Here is a 14253-nt window from a genome sequence, read left to right on the forward strand (position 1 = left end):
CAGTCAAAAATCAAAGTGTTGGTGCCCTATACCTCACTGCAACAGAGAGGAAACCCAACCAAACGTTCTTCTTTCGTAAGAACAATGCTGCATTGACTACTTAATTCTATCTATTAGAGAAAACAGAGTTGCTACTCCCTTGCTAAATTAGGGTAACTTAAAATCATATAGAAGACAATTTCTGGTAGATAATAGGCTAAGATGAGCCAGCAGTGTGCCCAGGTGGCCAAGAGAGCCAATGGTATCCTGGCCTCCATCAGGAACAGTGTGGCCAGTAGGACAAGGGAGGTTATTCTTCCCCTGTACTCAGCACTGGTCAGGCCACACCTTGAGTGCTGTGTCCAGTTCTGGGCCCCTCAATTCAAGAAAGATGTTGAGGTGCTGGAAGGTGTCCAGAGAAGGGCAATGAAGCTGGTGAGGGCTCTGGAACACAAATCCTATGAGGAGAGGCTGAGGGATCTGGGGGTGTTTAGCCTGGAGAAGAGGAGGCTCAGGGGTGACCTCGTTGCTGTCTACAACTACCTGAAGGGAGGTTGTAGCCAGGTGGGGGTTGGTCTCTTCTCCCAGGCAGCCAGAAACAGAGCAAGGGGACACAGTCTCAAGTTGTGCCAGGGGAAGTATAGGCTGGATGTTAGGAGGAAGTTCTTGCCAGAGAGAGTGATTGGCATTGGAATGGGCTGCCCAGGGAGGTGGTGGAGTCACCATCCCTGGAGCTTTCAAGAAAAGCCTGAATGAGGCACTTAGTGTCATGGTCTAGTTGACTGGCTAGGGCTGGGTGCTAGGTTGGACTGGATGATCTTGGAGTTCTTTTCCAACCTGGTTGATTCTGTGAGTCTAGGATTCTCTTATTGTGGATCAGTTGAACTTTACCTATAGTCAGCTTTTCTTCAATGTCCTGTTGAACTTCATGAAAGCGTAGAAAAAAGATACAGTGACTATATCTACTTCTCCTGCAGTGATGGTGAGCATATGCAGTTAAATTAAGAATTGTTAATTGATTTAAAATGGAAATCATGCTGTAATCCTATTCTTAACAGCTTTTCCTCGTGAGGCTCATGAGCAGTTCAGTTTATTCCAGGACAACACCATGATTCTTCAGATAATCTGTGATGGTTTGGGTGTTCCCTGCCCCCCACACTTTAGAAATCACACAGACCAGACTCAGCCAGCTCTGGAAACATGAATGAAGCTTATACAGCTAGCACAATATACAAGCAGATATTTACAGTATATACAGTTATAGACAGAAATATACAAGGTAAAAAGGTAATACAGAAACACAACTCCCCTCCCAGAAACCTGAGTCCCCAGGAGGGGTTCTCTACCGCCCCTTCACCTTCCCCCTACCCCTCTCAACCTTACCCCAGTCCCAAGGAAGAATGGAGGGTTCGGCCAGAGGGTGAGGAAGCAAAGTGGCTTAGCCCAAAATGGAGGGTGAAGTTAGAGAGATGCAGCTCAGCCGGCAGCCCGAGCGAGAGTGATGCTGAGAGTGTTGTCTAATGTTTTTATTTCTTGTTCCTATACTTCTCAGCAAGCCTGTGAGCAAAGCAGACATCACCATTGTTTTCCTTTTACAGCCTATAATCTAGTTCTTCTCATCAAAACATTCTAGCCTGCTTCAAACTAGCACATAACCTTATCTAAAAGGCTGCCATTCCCCATTCTTCTTAATCTCTTCTCTTTACTAAGGTGTTGTGGAACTTTAGCATGCAAGCATGCAGCTGTGTAGCCAGATGCTCACCTTCCCCTCTTCACCCACGCACCAGTATTATCAACTCTTATTAGTATGTGACAAAGGAAAAATAAAGCCCTAAGGAAAAGACATTGTTAGTTGGCCACAGACCAGAAGTCTGACATGATCCTTGATTCTCATTCTTCCTCCAACTCCTATCAACTTGAACAGCAGCACTGAAAACTGGAGTAAAGAATTCTGATTGCAAAGATTTTTTGGTCCTTGCTTTGTGTGAGGGTATCCACAAACAGGCAGGACTTGGATTGCAGTTGTTCTGCCCCTTTCACTTGGTCAGCCATGTGAACTTCTCTGCTTGCCACCTTTTCTTGGGCTGATTTTTGGCTCTTCTTTCCTGTTATTCCATCACATTTTTATGTCAAGTGCACCATGAACCTGCCTATGTTCTTTGCAGCATCTCCTCTGCAACACATCAGAACACCTACATACAACTGAACCTTTACTTCAACATGATTATTTCCTTATTTTCTTTTCATCCCACTTCCTAATTAGTTCTTTTCAATCATTAAATATTTCTGCATTAACTATATAAAACATTCCTGCTCCTGGACAAAGACAGAATATTTATCACCATCCCCAGTGTGTTGTACACATCATGACACCAAAGAAACTGAAACTGCACTAACACTTTCAGGGGGTGATATTTCAATGCATTTCCCAGTATATTAGACACGCAAAGTCTTTTCTACTTCACAATCCACCAAACCCTTCTCATTTTTTTTCCATTAAAAAGGAAGAAAAGGCACTTAAAATCTTGCACAAGCTATGAACCTGTGCACAGAAAACTGGAAGCAAGGGAAATAATTAACAAGTGAGAACTGCTATGAAGGTCCATCTAACTAAAACAGCTTATAGGAAAACCTGTAAGGTTTAAGACTAAGCCACATAGATTAAAGGCAAAATGTTAATGCCTATACAAGTAGAAGACAAAAAGGTCTATGTAAGTTGTCATTATTAAAATGCCTTAGGAAAACTTTCTTATGGTAATTTAAACTGAAAAGGTTAAAACCTGACATGGTATTATGTTCAGCCTGTATGCAGTGCTTCCATACAATGAAAGAGCATGCAACCTGCTCTTGCAGAAACACTAACTTGTTGCTATGTGACCCGTTAACTCCACAGACTGAAGGGAAAAGCCTAAAGAGAAACATGCCACAGAGTGCTTAAGCTTCAGGCAATGCTTAAATTTCTAATAGTCTAGAGAACACCAGAACACAACACTTTCTATGAAACTCAGTCTCAGTTTGAAGTCTAAAGCATCAGTTACACCTTACACATAACCAGTAGGAATTAGAAGCTCCAACAGAATCAAGAAGCTCTCACAAGAGCGAGTTTCTGGAATACACATTTACCTTTGCTTCCATTGAGCTGGAAATACAAGCCAAGTTGGCAGATTCTGCTCAACCTTTGTATGTGCTCTTACAGAAGTAACTTTCCCATCTCGCCCACAGTAGGATTTTCGGTTGGCATCCTGCCTCTATCATTTCTGACTATAAAGTACAGCTCTTTGCTGAATAATTAAAATGTAGACAAACATTGTATTTACTGTAAGTCTCTACAACCTACAAGACAAATATGTAAATACTTAGAAATTAACACTCACACCAGACAAAAGTGAAAGTCAGCACAGAAACTGGATTCATAATTACTTGCCCTGCTCTAACTAGTAAGCCACACTGAAGACAAGCAGCATTTTATCACACATTTAGCATTAATATTGTAGTTTGCAACTTCACGGTATGGCACCACATGGGAGCCACTATTAATGTTCAGTGCAATACATTTTTTATACTGTTCCTTCCTTCTTTGACACAGACAGTCTTGTTCACCATTTTTCTTCATTAGATCTCAAAAAGATATTTTGATCTTGCATATACCAGCTTACATGGAGCTGCTTGCTATAAAGAGTCCTAAAAGGTTCTGTGCTGTGAAGTCTGTCAGCTATTTTTAATATTTTATGTCTCTTGCCACACTATCACTAAGCCTCCACAGCATGAAGATCAATCTACTGGTGAGCTAAAGACTGTAAAACTCTCCAGCCTTTCTGATAAAATCCATAGGAGCAACCTCCTTTAGATTAAAAAGGAACTCAGCTGCTTGATGTTGAAGACAGATATTTTTGATGTAATTTTTCTTCACCAGAAATAAGACACTAAAATCAAACTACAGCTACTCAATGACTGAGTACAAGGTGCTTTCAGTGATAAAGGGACATAGAAGCATAGAATCAACCAGGTTGGAGGAGACCTCCAAGATCATCCAGTGCAACCTATCAACCAGCCCTGTCCAATCAACTGGACCACAGCACTAAGTGCCTCATCCAGTCTTTTCTTCAACACCTCCAAGGACAGCGACTCCACCACCTCCCTGGGCAACCCATTCCAATGGCAAATCACTCTTTCTGTGAAGAGCTTCTTCCTAACATCCAGCCTATACCTCCCCTGGTACCTTATGTTTGACAGCTACCTCAAAGAGCAGAGGGACTTCAATCCTTTCATTAAATCCTTAAATCACACAAAATTGAGAGCTTCTCATTCCAACACCCAGCCTCAGTGGAATCTTCAAATGAGACTAGAAACAGGTAGAAGACTACATGGGAGAAACCAAGGAGAACCTCCCTTGGCAGAGCACTCCTTGCACTGTTCCTTTGGCCTGCTGGAGGTGCTGAGATCTTGAATAACCCACTCATGCACTAAAGGATGTCTACGAAAAGGTATCTAACACCAAACACCTTGCTTAATTTTAACTGAAAATGGCTGTGTCTTGTACTAAAAGCAGAATTCAGGCTTCTAGCAGATCAAGCTCTTCTGGGCTGAGTTTCAACTAGGATATAAGCAAGCATAAGTGAAATAGGCAGGAATGGACAAAAACCTGGGTAATCACACTGCGCATCTACACATCCAAAATGTTGCTAAGAAAAATTCCCTTTGGATACAGAAAGTTTTATTCAACTAAGGGATTTGTTTAATGCCACATTCTTAGGTGTGACCTCTGAGAAAAGACTAACAAGTTGGAATTATTTAGAGATGAAAGAGAATTCAAGTATGCAAAAGGCTGCCACAAAAAGGCAAGAAGAATCTATTCTCCTTGGTCTCTGGAGAGCACCATAAGTAGTAACAAGCTTAGAAGGAAAAAAAATTAAAAACAACCCTTAGGTTAGACAGATGATTTAGCTTTCTGCTAAGATTTGTGAAGAACAAGAGCAGATTCTGCATCTGGGTTGAGGCAATCCCAAGGACAAATCCAGGCTGGGCAGTGACTGGCTGGAGGGCAGTCCTGAGGAGAGAGACTTGGAGGTGCTGGTGGATGAGAAGCTCAACATAAGCCAGCAGTGTGCACTTGCAGCCCAGAAAGCCAACCAGAGCCTGGGCTGCAGCAGAAGTGTGGCCAGCAGGTGGAGGGAGGTGATTCCCCCCCTCCATTCTGCTCTGGTGAGACCCCACCTGGAGTACTGCATCCAGCTCTGGAGCCCCCATTACAAGAGGGATGTGGACATGGTGGAGCGTGTCCAGAGAAGGGCCACGAGGGTGATCAGATGGCTGGAGCACCTCTGCTATGAGGACAGACTGAATGAGTTGGGGCTGTTCAGTCTGGAGGAGGCTCTGTGGTGATCTTATTGTGGCCTTCCAGTATCTGAAGGGAGCCTAAAAAAAAACTGGGGAGGGACTTTTTAGGCTATCAGGGAGTGACAGAACTAGGGGGAATGGAGCAAAGCTGGAGGTGGGTAGGTTCAGACTGGATGTGAGGATGAAGTTGTTCAGCATGAGAGTGGTGAGAGCCTGGAATGGGTTGCCCAGGGAGGTAGTTGAGGCCCCATCCCTGGAGGTGTTTAAGGTCAGGCTGGATGAGGCTCTGGCCAGCCTGCTCTAGGGTAGGGTGTCCCTGCCCATGGCACAGGGTTTGGAACTAGATGATCCTTGTGGTCCCTTCCAACCCTGACTGATTCTGTGATTCTGAGATAAAGCAAGCATCTCTCAGAAGCTTGCTTTCTTCTGCTTGGGGAAGAAGAAGGGCTTGATTTTCTGAGGTCCCCTTGCCAACTTCCCCTCATGAGGTTCAAGTGAAGTCACTTGCACGTTTGAACTTTGCACGTGGTAAATGAACAAACACACTGGAAATTTAACAACCTTCTTCTATGAAGGGTCTTGTAAATTTATTCATTATGCATTCAGATCTTTCCTCACATGGAACAGGATACAGTTAGTCCTTGGCTTTGTTTCTAGCATGTACAGCTCCACAAAATTGGAGAGTCTGACATGATCTCTGATCACATCCTTCTTGTAGCCGTTGCAAAGCTACAGATACCAAGACTACACTGGAGCTACAGAAGCAGAGGAAAAGGCTGTGCAGCAAGCCCTTTCCAGAAGAAAGGAGAAGATAAAAGACATAGATAACTTCCAATCTTTGAGACTTGGATGAGAAAATTCAAGGCATTTCTATCCTGTTAAAAGATTCATACCAAATTACTAATGTCTCACAGAATAAACTGATGAAAATCTCAGCAGCTTTCAAGTTCCCAGCAGCCCAAGCTCAGGCATATTTGTTTCTCATGAGCTGTTTCTTAGTGTATCTTTTACTTCAGTCCTTCCTAAGCTTAAGGTAAAAACAGACTTTTATTAAATGTATTTCACTTAAAATAAGAGAGAGAATACAACATGCTACAACATCACCCCTCCAAAGCAAAATTAACACTGCTTATTTTCACAGCAGTCATGGAAATCTGGGGGATGCAAACAGCAGCAGAAACACGCTCTGTAGGTAATTCACTAGGAAGGAAAACTCATTTCGTAGGGCAAAGATTCAAACTAACTCCATGAAAGTCAGGATACTCTAATTAATATCTGGCCTCAGTCCTGAAAGTAATTTTGAAGCTTTCTGTTAGCCAAAGACAATGCAAATGTAAACAGCTAAAAGAGGAAAAAGAGATAAAGAGAAGAACTAAGGAGAAGCTGAACTACTACACACTTGGGTTTCTGCAATTAAGAATAAACCACTCCAAACAATGAAAAGCTCACTAATTAGTTGTTCAATAAAGCCTACATGATCCATGATAATTTTAATTATATTACTGGCTTCAGAGATCGCACAAGGACTTCTAAAAAGAGCAGCTTCTGCACACTTCATCTGTTACTGCATGCAACTCCATTTCTAAACCTGTTCCTTACAATCACAGAATCAACCAGGTTGGAAGAGACCTCCAAGATCATCCAGGCCAACCTAGAACCCAGCACTATTCAGTCAACTAGATCATGGCACTAAGTGCCTCATCCAGGCTTTTCTGGAACACCTCCAGGGATGGTGACTCCACCACCTCCCTGGGCAGCCCATTCCAATGCCAATCACTCTCTCTGCCAACAACTTCCTCCTAACATCCAGCCTATACTTCCCCCAGCACAACTTGAGATTGTGTCCCCTTGTTCTGTTGGTGGGTGTCTGGGAGAAGAGACCAACCCCCACCTGGCTACAACCTCCCTTCAGGTAGTTGTAGGCAGCAATGAGGTCACCCCTGAACCTCCTCTTCTCCAGGCTAAACAACCTCAGCTCCCTCAGCCTCTCCTCATAGGGTTTGTGTTCCAGACCCCTCACCAGCTTCCATGCTAAATAAGTGGCAAGAAATCTGGCACTTCAGTACTGCAGATTCAAAGTTCCCAGGCAGCAGTCACAGAACATTCTCTGAACAAACTCCTGTGATACCACATTGTCTGACAAACGATCCAGACATGGAAACAAAACTTCGTTTCCCCTTATCATTCAGGTAAGGATGAGAGCTCTCTCAGTCACCTGAATTTTGCAGCTTTTCGATGATATACTACTCTTAAGTGAAACAGGGAAGTGAAAAAATTAAAGAAAACCAAAAAGCACAGAAACCAACATAGTGAAGGGCCAGGGTAGTGGAGAAAATGATTGTTAGCACGTTTCCAGACCTTATGTTTTTATTCTGAATTCTGCTGCTTATGAGATTTCCCTCACATTGCCAAACATGAAACACCAGAGGCTGGATCCTTTGGAGTGAAAGTAACTTCACACAGATAACAGCTATTGGCACAAGATTTGTTGTATTTTAATGCTGTCCAAACAAATGATTCATACAAGAAAGCAACACAGACCCCTGCTTCAAACTTGCAGTCAGCATAAAACCTTACATGACCCCTCTCACATTTCTCACAATCAAGTTTACAGATCTAGTTTAGGGGCCTATAAAACTACTTTACTTTTTACACCACTTAACGTTATTGGTTGCGTTCCATTACAACATATATCTGCTGTGCGTCCCAAAGTATAGGAGCTACACCACAGATAGCACAGCTTCACAGAGCACTAGGGTGGGGAGAAACAGCAATATCCAACAGTTCTTTACTGCTATTACTTTAAAATTTTTGGTTGATGCTTCTCATCACCTGCCCATCTTAGTTAACTCTGAGGTTTCCCTCTATAAATAGGATCAGCACACACCAGGAATTAGGAAAAAAAAAGCTGTGATTCTCTGGAAACCTGCAAAAAGAACCATGACAATGAGCTCTGCACCAATGTGCATATACTTTCTGCCCCACTTTCACCTAAAATCCGAATGACAAGGCCTTTAAGACATCTCTCTGCTCCAGGACTGTGTGATAAGTGCCCTGGAAGCAGTGCTGCAAGGAGCAGTTCTCTCAGCTGTCAGTGCAACAACAAAGGCCTCTTAAACACATTTGTATAGATCAACCCTTCCAGCTCTTCAGATCTGCCCATGCCTGAAATAACTTTTAGGGCACATTTAACAATTAATAACATTAAGAAAGCTTTAACTCTCTGGGTCATCACTTGCATGTGGATCACTGTGACCATCAGCATTGCTGAAAACTCATTTGAAAAACATTTCAGATCAAGATTCAGTAATTTAACTCATGAACTTTATACTGCTCTTGAAGTGGCACACCACAAAGCATGAGAAACTTTTCCTTTCTTACTATTTGTAGGACAGTTCACAAAAATAAAACGGTGTAACCTTGTTCAGCACTTCTAAAGAGAAGTCTTACCATTTAGGGCCAGGAGCATACAGCTGTGTCTGGAGCAGACACACAAAGCAGAACAAAAATGTGACAGTGTCTTTGAAGAAACATCTACTGAATCAATTAAAATAAGGGGAAAAAACGCCTAAAAAACTAATGGAGCACTGAGACAAGAGCTCTGTGCTGTTTCAGCGCCTTCACACGATGTGAAAGGCAATCAGCTGACAGGTCTCTTTCTAGAACTAAGTTAACATTGCAACTTTCCCTTAACAGACAGCATAAACACACCAGACCAGAACACATAAGGGCTCAGTCTCAGAAATCACGAAAAATAGTAACTTGTTAAGCATTTCTTGTACGTTTTATACATTTAAAGAAAGGTTCAATTAATAAATGATTGAGGTACTTGATGGTGGGAAGAAGATGGCCAAGTTGCTACTTTGTGGACAATAACTCTATCGTACAAGCAAGAGAACAAGCTCATGGTGCTGCTGTCAACAGCCACCTCCTGGTCCCCTGCCACAGTGCTGAAAACTTGTATTTCCAGTACAGCGCCTCGTCTGCAACACCTCATCTCCCTTAAATCTGAAATACGAGAAGGAAGAGTACCACAGCTGCTTTGGAAAGGAGATCAGGGTAGGTGGGCATAAAGGGAATAGATGAAGCAAAAAAAAAAAAAACAACCCTCCTGCTTGACTGAAGCTGTTGTACTACAGCCTAAGTTGTCTGAGTGCAATAATAGGAGAGTTCACTGCTGTGAAATTTTAAGAGGGAAAGGCCAGTACCAGACGTTGGGTCACTTTCCATTTTTGCAGAACAAAGCCAAGAACCCTGTATATTGACCTAAATAGTCAAACATCACAGAAAAGTGGTCTTCCTTAAAAGCTGATTCTGACTGACAAGTATCTTCAACATTTCTGTACTGTATTTTGTCTAAACCCAAGTCCTGTTCTTTGCAGTAAGAGGAAGGATTCCAGCTCCTGAAAGCACCTGCCTCTACTCAGTAAGATTTCCTTTTAATAGTCTTTCAAACATAAACAGGTTCTTGCTCACCAGATTAATCTACTTCCAGAATTCTAAAAGACTACCTAAAGTTAGATGGGCGGTCTGCTCTTCCATTTATAGACACTTAATTTCACCCAGTCATTAGAAATTGGGAGGGCTTAATACTTCTGAAGTTGGGACTTCAATAGCTGCTAGCAACAAACAAACAAAAAAATCTAGAATTTGCCTTGGTTTAGACTATTTAAGATACGACACTGAGAACAATGTAGGCATGCATCCTGTTTATTCAGCAGACAAGGACGTAACAGCTATCAGTACTGGAAGGCTCTTTTACACCACCATGACAGTATGAGCAAGCACTACCTTTTACCCTCAGTACTTGCTAACCCAGCCTTAGTAGTCAGGAAAAAAATAAAAAGGAAAAAAAAAGAGAGACAGGATTTTGTTTTTATACTGCAAACACCATCCAGTAAACCCTGAAGCACCAAAAAAGTTACATCACTACACAATACCAAAGACCTTCAGTTTAACTAATATTACACTGGTGACACAATTAATTGAAGCTCTGTTACTACAGCCGTGCCTTATGCTTTCTGAATTTTCCTTCATTGTGACCCAAAGGAATGAAGAGTGACAGACAATCAAAGGAACACATTGTTCCAAGTGGTTTATGGCTATACACTCTTGCATACACCTCAGCATCCTTACAGAAACACGAGACCTCAGTGACACTGAGGTTTTGAAACCTCGCTGAGGTAGTGAAACTTTGGTTTGCTAGGGCTAAGTAAATACTAAGTACTTCCCCTCAGTTTATCAGTTTATCTAGCTCACAAATCTTCTAAAGGGCCTGGCAAACCCTCTTGATAAATTTCTGATCCACCACTTTGGAGAACTTATAAAAGAAGTAGTGAAAAAGATTTAATACAATCTGTGTATAATGTGAGCAGCACATAAAGAGTTAACTGACATTTTCCTAGCATGTATTTTTAGACAAACATAAAACCGATGTGCTGGACCAGACCCAGAGATCCATTAGTCCAGACTCCTCTTAGAGCACAATATTGGAAGCTTTTCTATTTCAAGTCTATGAAGGACAACTGCCCTACCTCTATGACACAGGAAAGCCACTAAATTCGTGATCTTCCATTCTGAAGTCAATTAAAGTCTTTCCAAAACATTGTTTACAGCTGAGGGTATTAATATAAAAATGGAAAAAAAAATCACTATTTATTTTTTAAACAAAATTATTTGTGTCACCTGTAAGGACAAACTCAAGATTTTTCCATGGTAGGTCTTCAAGCCCTGACAGAGATAACAAGCCACCCAACAAACATGTTTTAAAACCATCTGCATGGTAGACTGTTTGGAAGGAAGACCTAAAGAAAAGTCAACATTAACTACTTTCCCCCCCCCCCCTATTTTTTTACAGGGTTTGGTTTGTTTTTACCTTTTAAATGCTTCAGCAGGGTTCCTCTCACACTCCCCAGGTTGCAAGAGACTTTGAATAGCAGGATCTCTTAGTTTGTCCTCATATCCCTGGATCAGTCCACTGTGGCAGATCTGTGCAACTAAACCTCTGATGAACCCTCCAACACACAGCGTGTCAGAGTCTTGGGCCCTGCAGAAATGGAAGGCTAGAGCCTGACGATGTAAGCCTCTTTGTAGGTTTGCAGGTGAGCTTGGCCATAGTAACTCGGTACAGAGGGCTGTCTTCCCACTGCCAGGCCCTCCTACCAACAATACACCCCAGGCAGCTCCTTTTCCAGAGAGAACACCAGTATTATTCCCAGAATTCACTACAAGAGATGGTTTGTTGGCAGCACTATTGCTGCAGTTAGCTTTCTCCTGGAGGCAGTGCTGAAGCTTGTGGAAAACCCACTCCCTACAGTAAAACTGCTTTCCTTGCAGCAAGCTGGTTTGAGCCATTTTATAAAGCTTCTTCTTTTGGATTTGTCATAAGCAGCAGTAACACTTTCAGCATCTCAGGGTGGGGAGATACGCAGTCATCTTGCGCTGAAAGATCTTCTGCATGGAACTTGACAGAGGTTGTGGTAATCAGTTAACCTGCCTCTTAAAACTTAACAGCCTCTCCCCAGGAAGGGTGTCACTCCATTTGTGTGCTTTATTACCATCAGCATAACACAATCACAGTTCAGCTGACATCATGAAGTGGTGTCTGATACCAGCGCTCAACAATACTTCTCATACGGCTCAGAAGTCCACGCAGCTCCATGGCTGCATCTGCAGTTTATGCAGTTGTGTGTGCTCCCAGTAGGCAGGGGAGACAATACATCTGGCAAAACTGAGGCAAAGCCAACTTTTCAGTGTACGCTACATGCCTTTCAACTCCAAGCATTAATCTCTCTGGATATACATCCAGAAAAAGCAGTCCGTAATAAAATGTTCCTTCTGGGGATTGTGTTAGAGAAGGTGATTTTTCTTCAGAGTACTACACACACACCACAACCGTGGGTAAGTATCACTTACTAAGAAAGGGTCAGTTTGGACAGCAAGCTTTGCAGGCTTCATGCATCTGGACAAGTGTCTGCGAAGCGCCTCAGATTATTGTTTCTTAAGCAGTAGAGACAACAGGAAAAGAAATAAGGTTTACAGCCTCTTGTTTCAATACATTCGTGCGTGTCTTCCTTAGGAACTTGGATTCTCACTTAACCTGTTCTCAGGGATCTCAATCGCAAGATGTCAGAAGAGACAACATCTTCCCCTAGAGCTCTGAAATAAAGAAGACAGCACTTTTAACCCTACATGCAAGTCACATCTGAGTCAATTCCAAATGCAGACAACAAAGAGTAAAGCCGAGGGCTCTTACTCTCTATTTTTGCATTGCTGTTAATTAATCTAAGAAGCTGTTTTAAAGATATCTGTTGTTACAAGGTGTCATCGGCCACATATTAAACAAAACAAATCCATAAACAGATATGACAGTGGCCTCAGAACCACGGGAGCAGCAAGTCTTACATTTTCTCCTAAGGGGAGCTGAATATATAACCCTTCATCTTTCTAACAAGGTTTCGTCATCGAATTCTATCTTCACTCCCTATTTTTCGCACTGCTGGGTAGGGGCTGGTGGGTTTTTGAAGTTTATTTCAGAGAGGAGAGCTGCCCTCGGCTTTCCGCACACTTCTTTGTTCGCGATTCAGCGGCAGCGGGGCGCCAGCAGCCTCCCGGGTCCCGGTATCACACCGCCGCTGCCGCCTCGATGCCCTTGTCACCGCTCCGCGCCCCAACGTGTCCCCACCGGGTCATCCCAGTCTGTGTGTGTGTGTGTCCCAGACAAACCCCTTCACTCCAGGCTGGGCTTTAACACCACGCTCCGGCTTCCTTCAGCCGAGGCACAGACACACACAGAGACACGGCTCAAAAGTCACTTCGGCAGCGCCCGACCGTGTCCCTTAAAAAAAACACCCGAGTCAAGCGAGCAGCTGGGAAGCTCCCCCCTCCCCGCCCGCCCTTCATCTGCTCCTCACACCCCCGGCGCCGAGCACACCCGCCCTGTCCCCCGCTCCCCTCCCCCAGAGCACACACACACCCGGCTCCGCACAAAGATCCCGGGCACCCCGCCGCGGCACCCCGCTGCCAGCCCGCCGTCAGACAGCCCCTCCCTTCCCTCCCAACCGCGCCAACCGGTGGTAGTCTCCTAAGCAGCTCAGGCGGCAGGTACGGTACGGCACGGCACAGCCCGCCCCACCGCCAACCGCCGCCCCGCTAGGGACAGGCGGACCCGCCGCCGCCGCCCCCCCAGCGGCCGGGCGAGGGGCCTCCCCACCACTGCTCGCTCACCTCTGCCGCCCGCCCCAGCGGCTGCTGCTGCTCCTCCAGGCTTTCCCCGCGGCGACGGCGGCTGCGCCGCGCCCCTTCCTCTTCCTCCAGGCCCCCGGGCTCCCGCCCTCCGGGCCGCCGCCGTGCCAGGGCCGCGGCCACCCCGGTCCACAGCTGCCTCAACCCCTTTGGTTACTCTCCTCGGCGCCTCCTTGACCCTCCTCCGCCCAGCCCCGCCCGCCGCCCCGCCCCGCCCCGCCCACTCCAGCGCCCGCCCCGCCCTCTGCCTCTCCAGCGCGTGCGGCGGCGGGGGCGGGGGCAGATGCTGCTCCACATCTGGGGCGGGGTAGTGCTGGGCGCACGGAGGCGGCTGCCGCGGCCCCGCCGCCGCTCACCCGCCCGTTCGCCGTCGCCTCGGGGCTTTGTTCCGGTCTCCGTGGGCCGCCCGTTCGCTTTTCCTCAGCGGGACCCTCCCAGCGCGGCCCTGCAGGGGGCGGCAGCGGGGCTCCCTCTGGGCAGGGCCGCAGGGACCGCCCCGGGTGGTGCCGGGCCGCGGGAAGCCGAGTGCGGAGCCTGCGTGCACGGTCTCTGCTGACCTGGCCCGGCGTTACCGCTGGAGCTGGGGAACTTGGCAGATACAGGTTCGGGTGTGGGACGGAGCACCCCTTACGGCAGCCCCGGGACGTCTCGCGTGTGATCCCGACTCTGATGTAGGCACAACTGCATGGGTCC

General features: G+C 45.3%; 1 protein-coding gene across 1 annotated transcript in view; it reads right to left on the reverse strand.

The window, feature by feature from the left end:
* ANKRD50 (ankyrin repeat domain containing 50) overlaps positions 1-13727 on the reverse strand; it is a 48087-nt gene extending 34360 nt beyond the window's left edge. Inside the window, exons 1-2 of the mRNA XM_064149964.1 lie at positions 13543-13727; positions 11192-12474 (exon numbers count right to left, since the gene is read on the reverse strand). Of these exons, the coding sequence (XP_064006034.1) occupies positions 11192-11670 (479 nt within the window). The 5' untranslated portion in view covers positions 11671-12474; positions 13543-13727. The remainder of the gene's footprint in view (positions 1-11191; positions 12475-13542) is intronic.
* Positions 13728-14253: the final 526 nt, after the last annotated feature.

This window comes from Pogoniulus pusillus, chromosome 10 (genome assembly GCF_015220805.1).
Source record: "Pogoniulus pusillus isolate bPogPus1 chromosome 10, bPogPus1.pri, whole genome shotgun sequence".
Classification (NCBI taxonomy): domain Eukaryota; kingdom Metazoa; phylum Chordata; class Aves; order Piciformes; family Lybiidae; genus Pogoniulus; species Pogoniulus pusillus.